The 24,635-nt window shown below is 47.1% G+C and overlaps 1 protein-coding gene across 4 annotated transcripts in view; it reads left to right on the forward strand.

The window, feature by feature from the left end:
• LOC147025785 (adenylate cyclase type 3-like) overlaps positions 1 to 24,635 on the forward strand; it is a 104,396-nt gene that overhangs the window by 46,501 nt on the left and 33,260 nt on the right. For all 4 annotated transcript variants that reach the window (XM_085880586.1, XM_085880584.1, XM_085880585.1 and 1 more), the window contains exon 15: positions 23,429 to 23,587. In XM_085880586.1, the coding sequence (XP_085736712.1) occupies positions 23,429 to 23,587 (159 nt within the window). The remainder of the gene's footprint in view (positions 1 to 23,428; positions 23,588 to 24,635) is intronic.

Here is a 24,635-nt window from a genome sequence, read left to right on the forward strand (position 1 = left end):
TCAATTAGTGCAAAAATCGATAATATGCGAAAGCTGGAGGTGCCTTTGCGCCAAATGCTACTCCTCCTATGGTTATGGTCGGATGGTCATGAAAATTCACACTAATCGTCTGGAATACATTGTGCACAAACGATCGAGCTGGATTTTCGATTTAGATCTTTGTTCACCCACAGCACCCCCTCGAACTTTGGGGATTTCCGATTTCAAACCGCATTTTCGGTATTTTTCATTCAAATGGATACCGAGTAGTTATCAGAAGATGGAACTGGATGAGATTTGATATGCATAATCTTAAGGTGATTCCCTATCCACTATATGACTTCCATTTTACTCTATATCTTTTAGTTTCCATACTCGGCGACCCATCGCCGCATACCGGCTTGTTTGTTTGTTTGTTTGTGTGCAAGGTATCTCAAACAGTTGTGGACGGATCCGGATTAAATTCGGTGGGCAGGTTGGGTGTGTGACAAAGATGAACTGATTTGATTTTGGTTAAGATCCGAATCTGGATCTGGATACGAGGATTATTTAATTTTCAAAGTGATTCTTCACCATTTTTATTTTTTTTTTTTTTTTTTGTATACCTTGGTCGAGGCTCGTATGAGAGCTAACACACAACTCACAGCAAGGAGGCATGAGACAAGAGGGGTGGGAGTGGAAGGGACAAAACATTGGGGAACAGACACAGGTGAACTGTGGAAGGGAGAGGGATGGGGATGGGACGGGGAACATGGCGAGGAGAAGATGGACATTACAGGGACTTTCAGGAAGGAAAGCAGGAGAATTGAAGGAAGTGGGCTTGGGTGGATTATCGGGGGTAGAAAAGATCGAGGATTTGGATGGGGGAAGATAAGAGGTGGTGGTGAACAGCTGTTTTGAAAGCCTGGAGGGAAGAATGGGAAAGAATAGAGTGAGGAAGTTTATTCCAAAGGCGGGAAAAAAGAGGAATGAAAGAGTGAAGATGAGCAGTGATTCGTGATTTTGGTAGTTTTACCAGAAGGGGGTTGTTGGCGGACCTTGAGCGCCCTGTGGAAATGTGGTTGGGACAAATCGCAGAGAGAGCAGGGGAGGCAAGGCTGGAGAGGAGTCGGTAGAAGACAGAAAGACCACCGACCAACCTGCGGTGATTGAGTGAGAGGCCCAAAGACTCAGCTTCATTGCGGGAGATGCCAATGAACTTAAAAGCCCTGGTTTCGACAGCGTGAAGTCGAGAAAGGTGGGAGGCAGGAGCACCAGCCCAGAGGGGAGAGCAGTACTCCATCAGGCTACGGACAAAAGCTTTGTAAGTGGTCAGGAGCTCAAGAGGGCCGAGGAAGGACTTTGCACGACGGAGGATTCCCAGTCGGCGACTGGCTTTTGAGGCAAGGTTGGAAATGTGACTTTCCCAGGAAAGGTCATGGCAGATAGTGAGACCCAGAAGCTTGAAAGAAAAGACTTCTTCCAGAGGATTGTTGAGAAAGTGGATGGGGGGGGGTTTGTAAACGGTCCTTTCGAAGAGACATAGTGAGAGTGTGAGATTTGTGTGGATTGAAAGACATGTTCCACGTGTTGGACCAGTTTGTGATTTTATCCAGATCTGCAGTGAGCGAAGAAGCTGCTGCTTGCCGGTCTGAGGGATGACAGATGGTACGGCAGAGGGTGGAGTCGTCGGCAAAGAGAAATAGAGGATTTTCCAGAGAGTCCGAGAGATCATTGATGAAAACCAGAAAAAGAACAGGGCCCAGAACGCTACCTTGAGGAACTCCAGCCTGCACAGGAAGAGGGGATGAAAGAACTCCATTTAGGGCCACACGTTGACTGCGACAGGAGAGGAAGTCTGCGAGCCATGAGTGGAGATGGCCTTGAATACCATGGGAAGAGAGTTTGGTGAGTAGGGCAGGGTGCCAGACTGTGTCAAAAGCACGTGATATGTCCAGGGATACGGCTCGGATTTCCTGTCTGGCATTGAGGACCTCCATCCATTGATGGGAGAGCAGTAGCAGCATATCCAGGGTAGAGTGACCTGGTCTGAAACCAAATTGATGATTGGAAATCAAGCCATTGGAGAAGAGGAAGGATTTCATGACTGAAGCAATGATGGATTCCATAACCTTGCTGATGATTGGGAGAAGGCTGATTGGTCTGTAGTTACAGGGATCTGTTTTTGCACCTTTTTTATGCAGGGCAGTGATGTTAGCAGATTTCCAAGCAGATGGCAGATGACCTTGGGAAAATGAGAGGGTGAATAGAACAGAGAGAGGGTGAGCAAGAGCAGAAGAGCAGGCTTTGAGGACACGTGGGCTGATGCCGTCTGGACCGGTTGCAGAATCTGACTCGAGGTTTGAAAGCAAGCTCTCCACCTTGTCAGGAGAAAAGGATACAGAGTCCAGGGACAGTTGGGTGCGACTGGGTAAAGTGGGTAGAGATAGTGATGGGTTTAGGACACAAGATTTAGCTGCAAACACCGAGTTTAGACATTCAGCTTTATCACGTGTGGAATCAGCAGTGCGGCCATTTGAGGTAAGGGAGGGGATGGAGGGGGAACATACACCAGAAACAGATTTGATTAAACGCCACCAGGATTTTGAGGAGGGAGAGAGGTTTGAGAGTTCAGACTTGAGATGAGAAAGATGTTGTTTTCTGGCTCTCCTGAGGGTAGATACACACTTGTTCCGAGCTTTGTGGAAAGAACTGAGATTGCCCTCAGTTGGGTTTGCTTTCCATGAGACAAAGGCAAGTTGTTTCAGGACAACTGCCTCACCACAAGCTTCAGTAAACCAAGGGCGGGAGGAAGGGTAGGACAACTGAACACGAGAGGGGATAAATCTGTGCATGAGGGAGAGCAAGTTTCTTTGAAAGAATTCCCAGGATGAGTTGATGTTTGAGAAAGTAGTGATAGGAGACCAGTCTGTAAGTTTGATGGCTGCTCGGAGACCCTGCCAGTCGGCTTGAGTGAAATGCCAGACTCGACGGCGGTGAGGTGGTTCTCTGATAACAGCCAGAGAGATGTCCACTTTGACAAGGACGTGGTCAGAAGAACCAATTGGAGCGAAGGAAGAGCAGCAGATATTGTCAGGGAAATTTGTCAAAATCAGATCCAGAAGAGATGGAGTACCATTGGTTGAGATCCGGGTCGGGAAGTTGACCGATTGAGTCAGTCCCAATGAGTCACAGAAAGCTTTTGCTGATGTCCCATGGCAGGTGAGAGAGGTACCCACACCTAGCCAACTGGCGTGATGACAATTGAAGTCGCCACATAAGAGGAAGAGAGAGTTTGGATGAGAAGATAGAAGATGGTCCATGTTTTCGGAGAGTGAGGTGTAGATGGAGTCATCACTGTTCGGTGGACGGTACAGTACACATATAAACATGAGGTGGGAGTGGAGGGGAAGCCGAAGCCAGAGGTATTCCTGGGGGTGTGGGGGAGTGAGAGCAGTGCAGGGAGAGTGAGGAATAGAGTCTTTGATGAAGAGAGCAACACCTCCACCAGGACGAGGCTCAGGTCTGTCATACCGTAAGAGGGAGTAACCAGGGAGTGATACTTGGGAGTCAGACACGTCTTGGGAGAGGAAAGTTTCTGTTAGGCAGATGATGTCTGGTTTGTCAGTGGCAACCTGTATGGAAAGATCTGAAAGGTTTGAGCGAAGGCCCCGGATATTTGAGGTCCACACTTTTAATGAAGAGGTAGGGGAGGAGGCTTTGGGTGCAGGAGGTGGAGGGGCGGGGGAGGGTAGGACGAGGGACGAGCGGGGGAGGTAAGGAGGGTTGCTGAAGGAGTGTGGGGTATTGCAGAATAGCGAGGGGAGGGGGCCGAATGAGGAGGAGAGAAGGCTCTGTGGTGCTGGGAGAGAGGGGGGACAAGAGACAAGGAAGATGGCAGTTGAGGATTTGAGGAGGTGGAGTGAAGAGAGGGAGGTGAGAGGGCAGTGGAGGGAGGCAGGTTGGTGGATGAGAGGGGGGCAACTTAGAGAAGGAAGAGTGAGGGGGATGAAAGGTGGGAGAAAGGTGAGGGGGAATTTTTGAAAGAGGTGAGAGGGAGGCTTGGAGGGAGAAGAGTGGGATGGTTGCTTTGAGAGTGAGAGTGAGGGGTGAGGGGGTGAGTTGGCACTGAAGTTGGAAAAAAGAATGGTTGATGGAAAGCGAGCATCCATGGCAAACTGTGGTTTTTAAAAGTTTTAGGTCAGAGATGCGATTTAACACAATTCTTGATGGATGCAATGAAGGCGAATTCAGAGCATGGAGAGAAGAAGCGCTGTAATAGTTGGATTTTTAGGCAAGGAATGAAGGAGAGGTCGAAATGAGAGCAGTCTGTTAAAATAGCAGAAGAGAAGTGCATTGTGAAACAGTAAAGAGTACCACATGTGTGAGAGAGGAAGATGAAGCATTATAAGATCGTTTTTGTTGTTAATATTAATGTATGAGAGAGTTCAACAGATTAGGTCATGGAAGTGTAAAAAAAAAAGAAATCGAGGAAGACGAGGAGGAAGTTAAGAGGAAGAAGAAGTAGCAGAATCGGGAGAAGGTGAGCGTGTTGTTGTTGTTGTTGTTGGGTATATATATATATATATATATATATATATATATATTTTTTTTTTTTTTTTTGAGATAAGAAAGAGATTAGTTGGGAGAATGGGGGATGTTTGGAAAGTGGGAAGGATGAAAATTGAAGGTAATGGGGAGGATAGAAATTGAAGGTAATGGGGAGAAAAAACAAACAAAAAAAAAACGATCGAACACCGAGTGGAACCGGTAGGCCTCAAACCTAGGACTAGGCCTCAAACACCAAGTAAGAACGTCGACATAAATACTCACAAAATAGCACGATTTTTGAAACAAAACCGAACTAGGAACACACATTAACATGTAGGTGAGAAAATTAAACAGTTAAAACGGGACAAATAACAACCGGAAACTTAACTTTGAGAATGTCAGCAGGGAGCCCCGAAGGAGACCTCTTGCCGCTCAAAACCGGAACCGGAAGTGTTGAAATATTGACAAATAGGGCCAACAATGATGTATAGCATGATATTTCAAAAATGTAACAGGCCCGATATGTTCTGGTGGATCAGGCATTACCTGGAGGAGGCATGCGCTCCACAAAGTGCCCTTCCAGTTCTCTTCTTTTTCGGTGAGGTTCACTTCATGCGACATATATATATATATATATATATATATATATATATATATATATATATATATATATATATATATATATATATATATATATATATATATATGTATCCATTTGAGCCTCGTTTACGTTCTTATAGAATGTATCTTAAAATGCCAACTCGTTTGATAAGCAGCACCTTAAGCCTGTATCTCACTAGGCTGCGACAGCTCGCGACTAGTTTGAGACACCAAATTGCAATAAAACAGCGATAATTTTCACTTGGAATCGCACTGAATTTATACTAAAACACATTTGCGTATGTCTCACGAATATCGCACGAATGTCCCACGAACACCCGGCGAAATTTGGGATGAACTTCGCCTGGAGTTCGCATACACGTCGCACGACATTCACGCGACGTTCAGGTGACAAAACTGAGAATTTTTTGGCACATGCAACTGTCGCGCGACGGTCACACAACGGTCGTGCGACCATCGTGCAAATGGCGTGCAACAGTCGCACGATAACTGTGCGTGACAATTGAGAAATCGGAACTATATATATATATATATATATATATATATATATATATATATATATATATATGGCCTCTCCCTTCCAGCAATCATATTGTGAGTTGGGAAACGAGTAAGAGAGTACCTGACTGAGTACTACAATGGTGTGGGAGCTGTGCCCTGGCAGAACAGGATGGTGGGATTACAGGAGAATGCTCGCATCCAAGCCTGATTGTTCAAAGTGTTCTGTTACTTGTCAACGTTGCACCCACAAACATTGTGTGTGACCCAATTGTTCATCTGCCTTGATTGGGGCTTGTGGGTGTGACCATATTTTGTGTGTGACCTAATTTATGTAAAAATATGTGTGACGTGATTTATGAATGATGGGAAAGTGAAAAGTTTGCATTGAAGGCCATTACTCAGAACAGGAGAGAAAGAGGACAGACAATGCTGATTTTACAATATGGACTATGAGTTTTTTTTTTTTTGTTTTTTTTAGTCATATCTGGATTGAACTATTGTGAATCTATCTCCATTACATTGCATGGATAATATGTGGATTTCAATGTATATATTAAATTGAGTAGACAATACATTGTGTAAATTTCTGATTAATTTCTTCCGAAAATATTCTCCATTGAATCGCAGTTTTGTCGCACTCTCAGGGGTCCCAGGACCCATTATCATTTTTTTTCTCCAATCAGTCACAATTTAGTTTCATAGGTCGCCAATCCCTCACAAAGTTGTCTCACATTTGTCGCACCTTCTGACTCACTGAAACTAAGTTGAGAAGGGTTCGAGACCGGTTTGAGACAACCGCGACGACTATGCGACTATTTTGAGAAAAAATTTGTCGCACGAATTTTTTGAACATGTTCAAAATTCCAGCGACTCACGCGAGGAAATTGAGAACTACCGCGAACGTTTCGAGACATTTTGGGGAATCCCGTTCGCATTTTGTCGCGAGCTGTCGCAGCCCATTGAGATACAGGCTTTACACACACCTCAAAACCCTTTCAAAAGAAAGCTTTAAATTATAGGTTTGCAAACGACAATTGTTTTGCAACTGAATCATTGAAATGGAGGATCAGTGAACCAGTTACATTGATTTTCAGGATAACACATTCAAGATAAGGCGCTGTCACACCTTGACGATTTAGCCAGCAATGGCAACGTATAAAAATGTATGTAAAACGTTGGCGTACGCTGAAATTTTGATGTTTTTTTTTAAAGTTTTGGTCGTATTCATAATGTGTTGGTCGTATGCATAACATATTAGTAACGGGCACAGAACGTTTCGTTGTCTTATAGATAACTTATACCAACGAATACTTAGCCTGTTGTCGGCGTTCACAACCTATGCCCAACGATAGTTTAACTTCAGCATAGCGCGCTGCTCGTATCGCCGACGAACTCGTGGCGTTCTCTGTTAAAAACCTGCCGCTCGCCGATTTAAATCATAACCACCTGAGAATTGGAAGTGTCAACATCGCAGTCACACCTTGACGATTTAGCCAGCGTATGCCGACCTATGAAAAATGTGTCTAAAACGCTGGCACACGTCGAATACGGTATGGGTAAGTTGTGTATACGTTACGAGCACGCTGAAAAACAAGGAAGTACGCTGTCATATTTCGTGGTACGTCTAGTACGTCATAAAATTTCAAGCATGCTGAAAATTTTACGACATACTCGCCGTATGGCTCACACGTTCCGCTACGCTGGGAATAAGTTGTAGGCACGATATGCGATCGTTGACACACGTCGACACAAGTTCCTTGTAAGTTACTCATTAGTCGAAACGCGTCGAGGTAATGTTTAGCAGAACCGAAGCTTATTTTGTCCGTCAAGGCACATTTTCTTTTGTTCTCCTTGGCTCCGTGAAGGCATGTGACGAAATATCTGAAGTTGTTGTTGTTGTTGTTGTTGTTTTTTTTTGTTTGTTTGTTTTTTTTTAGTCTATCACGAATTTTAAAATATATTCGGACATTTGCTTTTAAGTTTCGACGTCGATGTGACAATATCTTCAAACAGAAAATATTCACAGAGGAGGAACTAAGAATAAGACATGAGCAAACTGAAGAGGCAATCGGACGTGACATAACGGCAAGTGACGAAATATCGGAAGTTATTGTTTTTTTTTGTTTTTTTTTAAACGCTGCCAATACGTCATTATACGGTAGCTGTAAATTAGAAACACGTTCAGTAAGTTCTGTGGTCGTCCAGAAGACGTCAATCAAATACGTCTACATACGTCAATATGAGCTGGAGGTACATTACACATAGATTCAAAGCACGTTCCTCATTGGTTAGAAAGAAGTTTTGGGTACGTTAAGCATTACCTCGACATGTTTCGACTTATGAGTAACTTACAAGTAACTGTGGTGTCGTGGTAGTGGTGCTCCAAGGCAGACACGAGCGGGGGAACAGTTCAACCCTGCTTTATTGCACGAGCGAGAGAGTGAGCGTACGTTGCCCGTAACTCCCCTTTATTACGTACTCGATGCACTCTACAAGCCACACGACTTACAGGTTCCCAGGCCACAACGGCTACAGCAACCACTACGACGCCTCAGGCGGCGCGCACTCCTATATCCCGTGCACGCACGTGATCACGCCGACCACTCCTCCACCACGCTCCCCCACATCATGCCCTGCCCCCGCAGGCCAGCTACACCACACTCCTCCCTCCTAAAACCATGATTATTAAATGACCATCATCATAATAAGCATAATCAGCATAGGATATCATGATATAAAATCAGAGAAGGCACAAAAACTATAATAACTCCAAAAAGAAAAAGCATAGGTCATCACACCATTTCACGTGTCGACGCGAGCGAGTGAAGCTGCAATGGTCAGGCTCCGAAGACCGAGTTGCACAACGAACCCACAAAAACCCTGACCGCGTTACAGATATCAAGAAGCAAGGTGAGAAACACAGCATCACTACGCAGCAGAAGCGCCGCCAGGCGGCTCATGCCTACACGCCCTCCAGCGAGGTCGTGGCGACCTCCCGAGCAAACCTCCCCCGGCACCATCAAACGCCCCCCGGCCGACAAGGCGGAACATCTCCCCCAGCCAGACCCGAAGCAGATAAACATTCCGAGGCCGGAAGCCCGCTGTCTGGAAGCCGTGGCGCCAACGCCAAACCCGACTGACCTTGGGTGGGGACGCTGAACAGCGCCGTCGGCTGTGTGTACCAACCACCCCATAACAACCCACGCATTACAATCAGCTGAGATTCCAACGTATGCCCAAACGGCCTCGGGTGAGAACAGAGAGTTGCGCCCCAGGCGCCAGGCACGTCTGACCTTGCCGAAACCAGAGGTGGGGGTAACGCTGAACAGCGAACCAGCCCCGGCTCTGAGTCGATCTCTGAGACCCACACGGCAATTAGACGGTAGCAATTCCATACAAACCACACATCAAACCCAGGCCTGTCATAAATTAATAAGAACATCATCTGTGCAATTGCAAACTCCTTTTTTCGTACAGCGCGTCCTTCCGATAAAATCCCCGCACACGACAAAGTAACAACCCGTGGCCCGTGGCAGCGGGAGGCCAATAAAACCTCTTTATTTGCCATGATCGCTCCCAAAGCCTTCACATCACATCGATTATAACGAAAATCCCATTGATTGATCCCAGCCAAACATATTCTCACACATGAACTGTCGGCATTTATTTCAACAACGTTAAACTGCATCACTTGAGCAATGAAAATCAAATACGCAATGAACAGCAACCCATGAACCACATCACGTGTCCGTCTCCCGGTTGTCGTCGCGACGTTGCGATGACCTGCTTGTCGTCGACAGTCGCGATCCGCGAACTTCTTGAACGCGACGGGCTCGCCGCAACTACCCGTTGAAATCGCCTGAACGACACAGGCGCGCATTGCATCATGAGTGCAGCCGAAGCGCGAGAGCTCATCGCGGCTGGCATGGCTCCCGTTGCTCCCGAACCGCACATCAACGTTGCAGGAAGCAATGAACGGCAGCTCACGTTGCATCGTCACGGCCCCCGTCGCCGGAACCTCACCCTCGCGTCTCGAGGGAGGCCCGGGCCCACACGGAGGTACGTGCCCCGAGGGAGGCACAGGTGCACCTGGAGGTACGAACTCCGAAACAGGAACTGTGAGCCCCTCCCCTCGCACCACGAACCGCAGGAGCGCAACCCGCTGACCCCGCTGGGCAACCGAGACATGTGCCCCGCCAACCGCCGGCAGCGCTCCACCGGCATACGCGTGCGATGCGAGGGCAGCACGAGTGGACTCAACTCGACACCCGATCAGTGCCCCGATCACCTCGACCTCCACTGGCATTGGTCCTGTCACCGTCGGACCAATTGGAAGCAGGTTCCACACGGGCAGCATCAGTGCCCCGGTCATCTCAACCTCCCCTGCCATTGATCTTGTCACCTCCGGACCAATTGAAGGCAGGTTTAACACGGGCAGCATCCCCCGTTCCGGGTCGCTGGGATCTCTGTACCCAGGATGCAAGACTCGACCCGAGGCGTTAAAGTGTATGCCATGTACCGAACACCGTACCGGCAGTAGGTCTCGACCCGGGACGCAAGGGTCGCTTCGTACACCGCCATCCATGACCGTTATGATGGCCGATGACTCTCGGCACCCACACCACAGACGTCCCCGAGTGCTCAGACCGCCGTCCGATTGACTGCATTGCAACGCTCGGCCACGACCCGCGCTGAAGACCGTGCGCGCGGTCGTGCGCGCCTGGAACACCGCGCTGACCTCCGGATCATCTGCTGCGCACCGACCATCGAGACCCCGGACATTCCTCAGAGCTTGCGCGACGTCCGACGCCGCGTCCGAGCTGAACCGCGTGTCCTCGTTCTTTAGCCGTGACCTCGCAGAAACCATTCCCGAGATTTGCCAAGCATTAATAAAACAAACTCCGAGCGCGGCCGTTGTCCACTCAACGTGACCGTGGAAATAGCAGCCCAACTGTTCAGAAAACAATTCGAAGTCATCTCCCACCAAGACGGGCACGCGTCCGTGCGCCGTGCCCCGACCTTCTGCCATGCCTGAGCCGGCCGTGCTGGTGAGACACCTGGCCCCGGAGCCTGTGCGTGCGGCGCGCACGAACCTGACGCGCTCTTCGCGATGCGCTCCTCTGGGACCTCGAACCGCGCGGGGTGTGCTGAGTTACTCGCTGCCGATCCAAACTCAACCACCCTGCACACGCCGATCCAAACAGCCTCGTCGCCAAACTGTGGTGTCGTGGTAGTGGTGCTCCAAGGCAGACACGAGCGGGGAACAGTTCAACCCTGCTTTATTGCACGAGCGAGAGCGTGAGCGTACGTTGCCCGTAACTCCCCTTTATTACGTACTCGATGCACTCTACAAGCCACACGACTTACAGGCTCCCAGGCCACAACGGCTACAGCAACCACTACGACGCCTCAGGCGGCGCGCACTCCTATATCCCGTGCATGCACGTGATCACGCCGACCACTCCTCCACCATGCTCCCCCACATCATGCCCTGCCCCCGCAGGCCCTCTACACCACAGTAATGTGTGTCGACGTGTTTCAACGATCGCATAACGTGCCTCGACGTGTGTCAACGATCGTGTAACGTGCCTACAACACGTAACTCATAGGTTATAAATAAGTTTTGGGTACGCTAATCATTACCGCGACGTGTTTCGACTTATGAGTAACTTACAAGTAACGCGTGTCGACATGTGTCAACGATTGCATAATGTGTCCACAACTTATGGCCAGCGTAGCGGAATTTGTGAGTCATACGCTGGCATACGTCGTAAAATTTCAAGCATGGTAAAATTTGAGGACAACCGCAAAGTACACCGATGAAAGCCAGCAGACGACGACGTATGGCAGTGTTTTTTAGCGTGCTCTTAACGTATACAAAACTTACCTATAACATATTCGACGTGTGCCAGCGTTTTAGACAAATTTTTCATAAGTCGGCATATGCTGGCTAAATCGTCAAGGTGTGACAGTACCTATAATAAACACTGTGCTTTTTGCAAACACATTCCAATCTACTATAATAAATCGAGGTTGTGTGGCTGTAGCTATGTCAGCAATATTCACTCGTCGATTGATCATAGTAGTGACCAATTGGGTTTGCCCATTTTTCCCTTCACTCGTCGATTGGTCACGGCAGTGACCAATTGGGAATGCCCGTTTTTCCCAGAATCTTTATGCACATCAACAAACAACAGTCTGTCTTTGTGGTGCAGAAAAATCACACGCTTTCCTCACGTCTCAAACGGTGATTACAATATTGGTGATTTCCAGTGCGGGCTCTTTATCGCACTCTTTCCTCACGTCTTGACTCATCCTGGTGATTACTACATTGATCGCGGTGATGTCCTTGACAGTTTTACGTTTCTTTGACTCACCGGGACACAAAGTGGCCATCCGTGTTCGGTGGGCCGACACACGTACTCTTTCCCAGAGGGCGGAGGTGCCCGCTATTGCAGTGAATGCAGAATTAATTTGTATTGCACTGATTTTTCACCCCCTGATGGGAAGGGTGGGGGTGAGGGGGCAAGGACAGTGGTTCAAATTTAAAGGGAATTGGTTAAATACCTCCCAGCTGAAGAAATGTACATATACAGATACAGGTGACTGGGACAGGTAGGCTATGCGGTGTTTACGTGTACCGGTACCTCTCATTTTATGCGGGGGTTGTGTTCTTGAAAACCGGCACATAACTCAAAATCGCGAAAATTAAACACCATTTTCCCAAAGGAAATAAAGGAAATGGTTGGGGTGAGGGAGAGAGAGCATGTTATCGAGCCTTATTCTTTTGTCTGCATATTTCACTGTTAACAATGCATATTATAATTACAATATACACTACCATACATGTACTAACAGCCTCTTTAAAGAAAGGAAAAAAAATACATAAATTTATTGAAAAAGAAAGGTTTTTAACACTTACGTGGTGAGATGTTGATGGCGCGTTCGACGTGGACGGATGAGGTTCCTTCTTCTTTTCCGCCTTTCGGAAGAATGAAAGCAATGAGGATTGCGTTGCTTTCATCATCTTCTCTTTTTGGATCTCCCGATAACACTGCATGGTGGAAGAAATATCTCTGGCGACTTTTTGAGCTCTGCTCCTTGTTCGGATCATCCTCATCTAAAATAGCCATGGCTTCCTTGATGAGGCTGAACACCTTGGCCAATCTCTTGCTTGTGAGGGAACGCACCTCCTCCACCTCTTCATCATCTTGCCCGCTTTCTTCCTTCTGCAGTTCCTTCCAAAGCTGGATCAGATCATCCATCGTCAAATCGTCGTCGTGTGATTCAAGAAACTCCACCACATCATCCACTTCCACCTCATCAAAGCCGACTGCCTTGGCCATATCAACGATTCAGCGATTGTTCCGTGAAACTTCACCATCGACGCTGAAGCCTTGGAAGTCGTTAATGAAGTATGGGCACATCTTCTTCCACATTCCATTGAAACAAGAGGGGGGGGGGGGAGTAACGTCATTTCATGCTGTGCCAACCATCAATATGGATTCCCAATTGGTGAATTTCTTCCAAAATTCCTTCATCATCATATCGTTGTCTTTAGTGGCTTTGACGAGGTCGGTGAATCTTTTCCGAGGGTAATAGGTCTTGAAAGTCACTCTTACCCCCCGATCCATTGGTTGAATGAGAGAAGTTGTGTTGGGAGGGAGACGGACATTGATGTTCTCGCTCAGGTCTCAAATGGATGGTGGATGGCTGGAGGCATTGTTAAGGATGAGGATAATCTTGAAGTCAAGATTTTCCTTCCGGCAGTATTCACATATCTCTTCATGCACTTTGTTGGAAAAATATTCCCAGAAAATCCTGCCAGTCCTTCATCCGTTGGAATTATTAAAATAATGGACAGAGAGCTTGTCCTTCACATATCCTTTAAGAGCACAGGGATTGGCGGAGTGACAGATCATCAACAAACACAAAACTGGCATTTTTAAGGCCACTTGCCATGCTCGAGCGAGAGTGAGCCGAGTGACAGATCATCATTGATCATTTGAAGCCTTCAACTCAGGTGCCGTCTTCTCCTCCCGAGATACTACATGTACATCCTTGTCATCATTAATGGAACCTGGAACAAGACTTGGCCTGTATTAAAAGCATGCTGACCGGGATATTTTGTTGATTCTGGTCTTCAATCCAGGTCCTCAGCACGCGGTCCATCTGGTCCATCAACATACTTCTTGCACAAGACATCTTCTTGGCACTCATCGAGGTCCCAGCTTTGGCAATTTCTTGAATTTCTCTGTGAATTTTCTCTGATGGTCAGGATGGTGCTCTCGATTAAACCAAGCTCGCAACCAACTTCAATCACGTGCTCGCCTCTATTTAGGCTTCTTGGGTTTGGAGGGATCCTTGGATGTAGCTGGATGTTTACCTTGACGTATTGTTAGGCAAAGGTGTGCAACACCACGAAAAATGTAAAAAAAAACAACAACACAAGACACTGCAGATATCACATGTGCACAAGACAAAGCTCATGCGGACAAGATCTTCAAAATGGCGCGCGAGAAGGAGATGCTGATGCTTGCTGTCTGCGCTTGTCTTTTTCATTGCCCACACGCTAACACCATGGCTGCATGATCTCGTAAATTACAAATGACTTCAGCCAGAGCTGGAGCGCGTAATTTCAAACATATAATGTTGGCAACATTTATGAAGAATGTATATCGGCTATCGGGCCAAGATTTAATAACGAAAGGGGGCCGCTGGTTGCAGCATTACACTGATGCAGTGCCCCTGCATGACAGGGCAGATGTGTTCAAGGTGCCGGTGACGACAATTACCTATTATTCACCAAAGGCACCATGGGATCTCTATCATCCACAAACTAACGCAAGCAGATGAGACACCTGTCCATCCAAGGGGCGGCACACTTTGTGATTCAACACCGAAGCACCGACCAGACGGTTTATAGTTGGGTCGAGAATCAAACCAAGAGTGCATGGCTCAAAGGAAAGTTCGCCACTTCTACACCATCCTGTCAAACTGTTAACGTGGAATACCCATAATCACATGTTTCTCATTCTGAATCCATCCATCCACTGTGACCATACTCTGTGCAGAGCGTTGGTGTTTCCTAAGCAGTCTCCTTGGCAATTGGGCACAATCCTGGATGGGTCGCCACTCCGACACAGGATACCAGCAAACTGGAACTCATTTTGCTGACCTCAGAAGGAAGACAGGCAGAGTCAACTCCACCTGGTATCAATTCAACAGCCAAGAGGGAATTGAACTCAGGATCCTGGGATCCCAAGCCCACCACCCTAACCTTGAAGCCAACATCAGCCATGAGGAATCTATTCCACCTTCTGAAACCCACCCATGTGTCATATGAGAGCTAACACACAAAACGCACAACAATGGGGGCAGGAGACAAGAGGGGCAGGAGATGGAAGGACAAAACGGTGGAGAACAGAGACATTAGGACATCTGCAGAAGGGACAGGGATGGGGTGGGGTACACAGGGTAAACAAGATGGGCACCACAGGGACTTTCAGGACCTCACACGACAGGGAACTTTCAGGAAGGAAATCAGGAATTTGAAGGAGGTGCGTTTGGAGTGGATTAATGGGGGTAGAAAAGATTGTGGTTTTGGATAGGAGAAGATAAGAGATGGTGGTGAACAGCTGTTTTGAAGACCTGGAGGGAAGAGTGGCATTGAAGAGAGTGTGGGAGTTTGTTCCAAAGGTGGGAAAAAAGAGGAATGAAAGAGTGAAGGTGAGCATTGATTCGTGATTTTGGTAGTTTTACCAGAAGGGGGTTGCTGGCAGGCATTGAGAGCCCTGCGGAAATATGGGGGGGGGGGACATATCTCAGACAGAGCAGGGGGGGCGATGCCAGAGAGGAGACGGTAGAAGACAGAAAGACCACCGACCTGCCTGCGGCGAGAGAGTGAGAGACCCAAAGACTCAGTCTCATCACGGGAGATACCAATGATCCCAAATGCCTTGGTTTCCACAGTGTGAAGCCGAGAGAGGTGGGAGTGCCAGCCCATAAGGGAGAGCAGTATTCCATCAGGCTGCAGACTAAAGCTTTGTATGTGGTCAGTAGTTTGGGTGTGCAAAAGAAGGACTTTGTATGATGGAGGATGCCCAGTCGGCGACAGGCTTTGGAGTCCAATTTAGAAATGTGGTTTTCCCAGGAAAGGTCATGGCAGATAGTGAGACCTCGACGCTTGAATGAAAGGACTTCTTCAAGAGGATTGTTGAGAAAGGAGATTGGGGGGAGGGGGTTGGGTTCCAGACGATCCTTTCGGAGAGACATGGTGATGGTGTAAGATTTGTCAGGATTGAAAGACATGTTCCACGTGTTGGACCAGCTTGTGATTTTATCCAGATCTGCAGAAAGTGAAGAGGCTGCTGCTTGTCGATCTGAGGGATGAAAGATGGTACGGCAGAGGGTGGAATCATCAGCAAAGACATAAAGAGGATTTTACAGAGAGTCAGGGAGATCATTGAGGAAAACCACAAAAAGAACAGGGCCCAGAACACTGCTTTGAGGAACTCCAGCCTGGACAGGAAGAGGGGATGAAAGAACTCCATGAAGGGTCACACGTTGACTGCAACAGGAGAGGAAGTCTGCGGGCCATGAGTGTAGATGGCCTTGAATACCAAAGGAAGAGAGTTTGGTGAGCAGCGCAGGGTGCCAGACCAAATCAAAAGCACGTGATATGTCGAGGGAGATGGCTCTGATTTTATGTCTGGCATTGAGGATCTTCATCCATTTTTGGGAGAGCAGAAGCAACATTTCCAGGGTAGAGTGACCTGGTCTGAAACCAAATTGATGATCGGACATCAAGCCATTGGAGAAGAGAAAGGATTTAATGTCTGAGGCAATGATGGATTCCATAACCTTGCTGATGATTGGGAGAAGGCTGATTGTTCTATTGTTGCAGGGCTCTGTTTTTGCACATTTGTTATGCAGAGCGGTAATGTTTGCTGATTTCAGGCAGATTGTGGATTCATCTTGAGCAAATGATAGGGTGAAAAGAACAGAGAGGGGTTGGGCAAGAGCAGAGGAGCAAGTTTTTAGGACACGTGGGCTGATGCCGTCTGAACCGGTTGCAGAATCTGAGTCGAGGTTTGACAGCAAGCTCTCTACCTTGACAGGAGAAAAGGACACATAGTCCAGGGACAGTTGGGTGTGACTGGGTAAGTTGAGTGCACAAAGATATGGGTTTGAGACACAAGATTTCGAAGCAAACACCGAATTTAGGCATTCAGCATTTTCAAGTGCAGTATTAGCTGTGTGACCATTTGAGGTAAAGGAGGGGATGGAGGGGGAGCACACCAGAAACAGACTTATCTGGACGCCACCAGGAGGAGGTAGACAGGTTTGAGAGTTTAGACTTGAGATTGGAAATATGTTGTTTTCTGGCTCTCTTGAGGGTGGATACACACTTGTTATGAGCTTTGAGGAAGGAACTGAGATTGCCTTCAGTTGGATTAGCCTTCCATGAGGCGAAGGCAAGTTGTTTCAGGACAACTGACTCACCACAAGCTTCAGTGTACCAAGTGCGGAAGGAAGGGTAGGACAACTGAAGATGAGAGGGGATAAATCTGTGCATGAGGGAGAGCAAGTTTCTTTGAAAGAATTCCCAGGACAAGTTGATGTCGGAGGAAGTCGAGATGGGAGACCAGTCTGTAAGTTTGATGGCTGCTTGGAGACGCTGCCCGACGGCTTGAGTGAAATGCCAGACTCGCCGGCACTGAGGTGGTTCTCTAATAACAGCCAGAGAAATGTCTACTTTGACAAGGACGTGGTCAGAAGAACCGATTGGAGCGGAGGAAGAGCAGCAGATATTTTCAGGGAAATTTGTCAAAATCAGATCCAGAAGAGATGGAGTACCGTTGGTTGAGATCCGGGTCAGGAAGTTAACTGATTGAGTCAGTCCCAATGAGTCGCAGAAATCTTTTGCTGAAGTGCCATGACAGGTGAGAGAGGTACCCACACCTAGCCAACTGGCGTGATAATTGAAGTCATCACCGATGAGGAAGAGAGATGGGATGAGAGGATAGAAGTTGGTCCATGTTTTCGGACAGTGAGATGTAAATGGAGTCATCACTGTTTGGTGGACGGTACAGTACACATATAAACATGAGGTGGGAGTGGAGGAGAAGCCGTAGCCAGAGGTATTCCTGGGGGTGTGAGGGAGAGAGGGCAATGCATGGAGAGTGAGGAATGGAGTCTTTGATGAAGAAAGCAACTCCTCCACCAGGACGAGGCTCAGGTCTTTCATATTGGAGGAGGGAGTAACCAGGGACGTCGAGGGGACGTCTTGAAGGAGGTAAGTTTCTGTTTAGCAGATGATGTATAGTAATGAAGTTTTTTTATTTTTATTTTTTTGTATACATAGTTGAGTCTCGTGGAAGAGCTCAAACACTGAACGGATCAGGACATAACAGACAAAAACAGGATACAAAGCACGCATGCATGGGGTGGACAATATGGATACAGAAGGAAACCCCAAGGAGGGAATACTGGAAAATTGGAAGGAGGAGGGATTTGGGTGGGGTTATCGAGGGTAGAAAAGATCATGGTCTTGGATTGGGGATGATCTGGGGGACGGTGGTGAACAGCTGTCTTGAAGACCTGGAGGAATGGATGAGATTGAAGGTATTGTTACTTGTTTGAAGACTGTTATTATAACTTGGGGAATACTCGAGGGAAAGCAATCACCTTAACACAGCTCCCACAAAATGTAGAATTCCTGGGTTTATTGTTCCACTCAAGAAATAAACAAATGGATAAAAAGTTAGTCTGGCACTCCAAAGAAGTGGGAGAACCAAATGTACAACAATGAAACTTGTTCTTTTGTTTACATTCTCTAAGGCTCGCGGAGGAGCAGAGACACAAATGACCCGCACATGGAGACAGCTACATGAGACGATACCCGGACTTGACTTTCACACAATCATAGCCTTTGAAATTTGGTTGAGTGACGTCACTTCCCAGAACACTGGGTACCAGACATCATCTTTATGACACCGCTTTTCTCTCCACGGTCAGCGGAGTAATCCAGAAGGAATTTCCTCCTCCCCATGGATGCCAATCTTTGGGAGTTTTTTTTTTTTCGTGCTCCATCTTTTGAAGGTTGAGTGTCAAGCAAGGAAGCAGCACGTATCATTTATTATGCCTCTGCGAACGAAGTCACCGTTGGCATTATGTTTTCGTGTTCTCCGTCCGTCCGTACGTCCATCCATGCGAATTTTCTGTTTTCCCTGCAACCGCTTATCCAATTGACACAAAATTTTCACCATCGGTGTGACTACTCATGTAGAACATTTTAATGATAATTATGACATCGTAGGTCACATGGTTTGGCAGCCATATTTGATTTACCCTAAAATCTTTGTAAAAACATCTCCAGAACGGCTGGACAGATCGAGGTGAAACTTCACACACATGATTCCCAAGTTTTGGGAACACCATGGTGTTCACAATGGTCTGTCAGCCATATTTGATTGAATGACAAACTTAAAATTTTTTATTTCTTTTGAACCGCCGCATATATCAACATGAAACTTTACAAACATGGTCTCTTGTCGTCATGGGGAATATATGGATTTAAATTTAATTAAATTTAAATTTAAATTCATGGATTTAAATCAAACTTTGTAAAAGTATTGTTACGGTTGTGGAAATTCGCATTACACCATAAAGAGTCCTCAGGTGAGATATATCGGTAAGTACATGTGTAGTTAGCCCAAACCCGTTGTATAGAGGGAATATGTGATTCATCTGGGCTGCGATGCTTTGAGTTAGCCATTTTTCTTTCTCTATTGTTATTTTCGACCATTAAGCCGCCAACAACGCAAACAGCCACTACCTTTACCTCCACAACGCCATCCCGCAAACATCGCTTCACCGCCATTCCCAACGATGCCCGCCAACCACCAAACCACCACAGCAAACCCCCCACCACCTTCGCCTATCTCCTTCTCCAACCATCGACCACACCACCAGTCAACACCAAACGTCGTGCTGTCCACGGCCCGTTCGGCGATTGGTGCCGAACGCATGGAGCCGCGAGCGCGAATGGCATCCTTTCCGAGGGAGAAATTCGGATCAGGAAGGCTTCACGCCCCCTTTTTCTCCGTCCAATGGGCGAGCGTCGGGCGGTATGGCCCCGCCTCCAAGCGCAATGAACGTGGATTCTTTACGAGAGGAATTCGAATCAAAAGAGGTTCACGCCCCCTTTGTGCTGCACCAATGGCTGAAAAGAGGGTGGCATGGCCCCGCCTCCAATCGCGTTTTGATCCTGAAATTTGCATATAGGCTCCTCCTGCGGCCTATAAAGACGCGAGCATAAGGCGACTCAAGGAGTTCGCGCGGTTCAGTTGCAGGCAACTGGTCGGGGCAAGTGAAGAGTTCAAGTTCGAGTCAAGTGAAGATGGCGGTCGGCAACGAGGTTGTGGTGTGGGGGTCGCTCGTCTCATCGCGGGGTCCAAGCCAGCCAGCCATTCCCCTCTCCCTGAGCATCAGCAATTCCCCCCCCCATCCACGCTGAGATAGTGCCAGGGGGCCCCGTTCCTCCCCCACCCTAAACATGGTGCCAACAAAACTGCTTGCGCGGAGCACGCCGGAGAGGGTTCGCCGACCACGCCAGGGGCACGGAGTCGGGGCGCAGCTGCGCGAACATTGCGGCTTCCATCCAGCTGCGAGGACATCCACGTACATTTGGTCCACGGACCTGTCTGCCTCCTTGCCTGTGAGGGTGGCTTTCTTTCCTTTGCTTTTTGTGTGAGTGATGTGGCGCCAAGTCCCGACAAGTGGAACTGTTTAAGTGTTGTAAATAATTGCCCTTTCATTCGGTCATATTGCATTTGCTTTTGCTGCATCTTGTCTTGACTGTAATATACGTGCCTTCCATGTTTCCGTAATAAATGTGCATTGCTTGTTGAACTGTTTCCCGCTTTGCTTCGTCTCCTTCCTTTTATTGAATCTCCATCTTGCATCATGTAAGGGATTCGTAGTGGGTTTCAACATCCCGGTAATTAATCGGAACCGTCAAGGCCGACGATAACTCTGCTCGGTTATCCCTGTAATACGGAACGAACCGCTTTAGCGGTTCGTGTCCGGAGTCGGCCTGTGGCGTGGTACAACTCCTCGGGACGCTACTCGCGCGAGTACTTCGGTAAATCGACCATTCGGCGATCGGACCCTATTTCGCGCAGGTCGAATGCGGACTGAGTTGTGGTGAGGTTAAACCCCCACCCGTGACTGGCTCCTGGCAGTAGTTCCCGGAGGGTCACGACTGAATTGTCTGTTCCGGTGGGCGAGGCGGCCGCTTTTGGCTACACGCGGTCGTTCGCACGCCGGTGGGCACGAATTCGCAACAGTATGTGTTATGATGTAATAATGTGGGCAGAGCACCACGACATCGAAGTGTGCCCTTATAGTTGAGTCTCTGGGACGACTCGGCTGGGGTTCAAACCTCTTACCTCCCAGACTCGGAGCAGATACTCCAACCATTATGCCACCATTCTAATTCAAATTTCAAAGAAATACAAATGTAATTAAATGAGGATCCAGATAAAGTGAAAATGTGAAGTGTAGCTTCCTTCCTTATGGATCAAAAGGCTTCTGAGTGTGAAAGAGGGAAAGAAAGTTTGGATTTTCTGTCTCCCAGTTTGCATGGAATGCAGCATTGAAGCGCATCAAGCCAGAAACAAGCCAGCCTGTCCACCAAGCCCCACAGCCAACAGCACTTGCGAGCAAAGGGGACGCAGATCTGATGCCGGACAGAGCTTGAGCACAACCAGGGACCAATAGTTGCTCTCCTGCAATGACCTCAGTCACAAAGAGAACTCCATCTGCACCGTGCCTTGTGCCTCCACATCCAGCGCAACACCCATCCTATTGATTGCTAAGCACTCTCTACTGTTTGTGCTTCTCCCTATCATCTTTTGTATGGCACACCACTCTTAAATACTCAATCTTCGCACTTTACTTGTAGTGTTTCACAATCAGTGAGATTGACCATTAGCGACTACAAAAACAGACCAATCGGTAGCACTGGCTATTTGTCATTGATGATCCAGCTACTGGGTTTTATATAATGAATATAATGAGGAGGCCTGTCCCTGTGTGTCCCGAGGCAACTCTTGCATGATCTTCCCATTGTCCCAACATCCGTGCTCCACATCTCAGTGGTTGAACGAAGTATTTTAAGGTCACCCCCTCTTGCAAACCTTGCATCACGCTAATGTGCCTTTACCCAGTGCTAAGAAGATCTGCATCGAGTCTCTACCCGGCTTCATTCGGTGCCACAGGGGGATGAGTTCAAATCTAATTTGGTAGTTCTCATATGGTTTGTTCCACAAAAAATGGTGTGTTTGCACTATCAAGGGATGGAATAAGCAAGAAAATCGACAAGACAGAGATGCTTGGCTTCAACAACAAAGCAGTCATATAATGACAAAATGGCAGACTACTGTCATGTAAATAAAACAATCTAAAATCCAAGATTGACATACATAGTGTACACTTCGGAATGCCACACCTCCCAGCTCATAACCGTATCATTTTAAGCTCACCTGGACTTTAGTTGGGTGAGCTTATGTGATTGAGCAGTGTCCGTATGTCAGTCAGTCGGTCAGTCCGTCAACACTTCAGTCATTATTGCTTGAAGCAAACAAACGATTTTGATGAAACTTGGCCACAAGCTTCATAATCTAATGCCTAATGAAGGTGTATTGACCGCATCAAAATCTGCACTCATTAAGGGGGTCTATGGGGGGCTTATTGACCCCCCTCAAAATGGGTACTTGCTCTCTTCTCTGAAACTACACACGTGATTTCAACAAAACTTGATCACAACCTTCATCAACTGTGATATACCAAAGTTTGTTCATGGCATAAAAAAAAAATTGGTCTAAGGGGGTTTGTGGGGGGTTTGAGTGACTGTTGCTCCTGATCCAGGTGGGCTTCAGGACTCGTGGTTCTACTTTTTAGCTCGCCTGTTCGAAGAACAGAGAGCTATAGCGATACCCCCGGCGTGAGCGTGAAAATGTTAGTTTTTGGTGCAAGTTATTTTTTCCTTTCTAATGTTTTTATCAACCACACTATTATTATACACCCGATATATATATATATATATATATATATATATATATATATATATATATATATATATATATATATATTTATATATATATATCACGGCGTATTATGTGATACCGGTCGTCTGTCTGTCTGTCTGTCTGTCTGTCCGTCTGGCCGCACTCTAACTCCCAAAGTTTTCAACTTTCACGTTTCATCTTTGGTACATAGGTACAGACTATGGAGACGGTGTGTCGTAACATACGTTCGTCATCTAAAGTGGTTGCCATGCCAACCAGGATGCTGTTTTCCATGTAGTAGCACAATTCTGTATATACCTTCTTGTTCAGGCGTATATTGTGCTCACTTGCGCTCTTGTTACTGATTGCAAAATACAAATACATATATTGCTTAAAAATTATTTGGATCAGACTTCACTGCAATGCTCTGTAAAAAATATTAATTATTAGACGAGTCTTTTAAAAACGATAAATGTATAAACAGGCGAGCATTGGGTGGCTTTGACACCAAATCTCTGGTTATTGTAAGTGTGCGAGTATAAGCACAACCTTAGTTATAAGTGTAAAAATATAAATATAAATAGTCCAGATCAAATTTTAAAGTCCCCTTGTATATTTGTCATGACAACATCTCCAGGTAGTATGAGCCCTGATAGTGTGAGTGTCATGGAGTTTCCATGGAAAAGCTCATATACCGCATTCACTTTGGATTTGCACTCCAGGCAGAGCAAACCATAAGGACTATATACCTGTGGAAGCGAGACCTGGACGAGCAGAAAGAGGAGGTGAACGATACGCGCCGCTGGAATGAAGCTCTCGTGAAGAACATCCTTCCAGACCATGTGGCGAAATACTTCCTGAACGCAACCCGACGGGATGAGGTAAGGCCCGGTGTCGTGCAAGTACCATCGTGGTCATGCCTTATCTTCCTAAAATTATCATCCTAGAAACTGGGAAGTACAACATTGAAGGCCCATATTTATCAATTGTCTTTTGGGACATCTGTTTATTGTGTGGGAAATATGGTGGAATTTTTGTCCCCCCAACTCCCAAACCCCCCTCCCCTATACAAACCATGTTTTCACCATTCTGATGCCCACCCTTCTCCAACTCTCTTTCATCCATGGACAAACGTCCCATTTGTACATCTGAGATCATTATGCATTCATACCTGTGATGCATCAGTACATGTTCCACACGTGGGATCCTCAATTAACGTAACAGTTCAAAACATGACAAAGTTTCTCAGGAAGACGAAATACAGAAATAAAACGCTCGCTGAGGCCTCTGGTGCTTCAATTCCATTGTCAGACATGGTGCAGCATATCAGATTCCTCAAACGAATTTGAGTCAGACATGGTGCAGCAAATTGGACAAAGTTAACAAAAGGATATCGAGCAAGTGACGGGTAAGTATTGTGTGGTTCTGCGGTGCCTAAGAGAGATTGGATTCTTCTTGGTGTGCTGAAGTGGTGAGTACACATTGTAGGTTCCTAACAGCAGCTCATCCACAGATGCGTGCCCAAACTCATCCTTACCCAAACCCCACTGGACATGATTAGCTCTCAACCATTGGCACAGACTATTAATAAGTCCCATAACCAGGCCTAATGCAGCCCAATGGCCCACAGACTGCTGCTAATGAGGAATTGTGAAGGAATTGTGCGAAGGTTGAAGCTTTTATCCAGGAGAGTGTATTTTCGCTTTTGATGAAACTTCGTGATGTGATGGCGCACTTTGTGATGAAACGTCCCGTCTGCGAAGCACTAACCCGACGGTTCGCACCAGGTCGGGAATCGAACCCAGGCTACACAGCTCATACGCAAGTGTGGCACACCCCCGTCATCCCGCATCAGACTTGTTCCAGGAAAGGGCTTCTCAAGCTTTGTTGAGGTCCACATTCGGTCTGGGAGCAGCACATTTACGGAAG

This window comes from Eptatretus burgeri, chromosome 5 (genome assembly GCF_056783735.1).
Source record: "Eptatretus burgeri isolate ZD-2024b chromosome 5, Ebu_testis_v1, whole genome shotgun sequence".
NCBI lineage: Eukaryota > Metazoa > Chordata > Myxini > Myxiniformes > Myxinidae > Eptatretus > Eptatretus burgeri.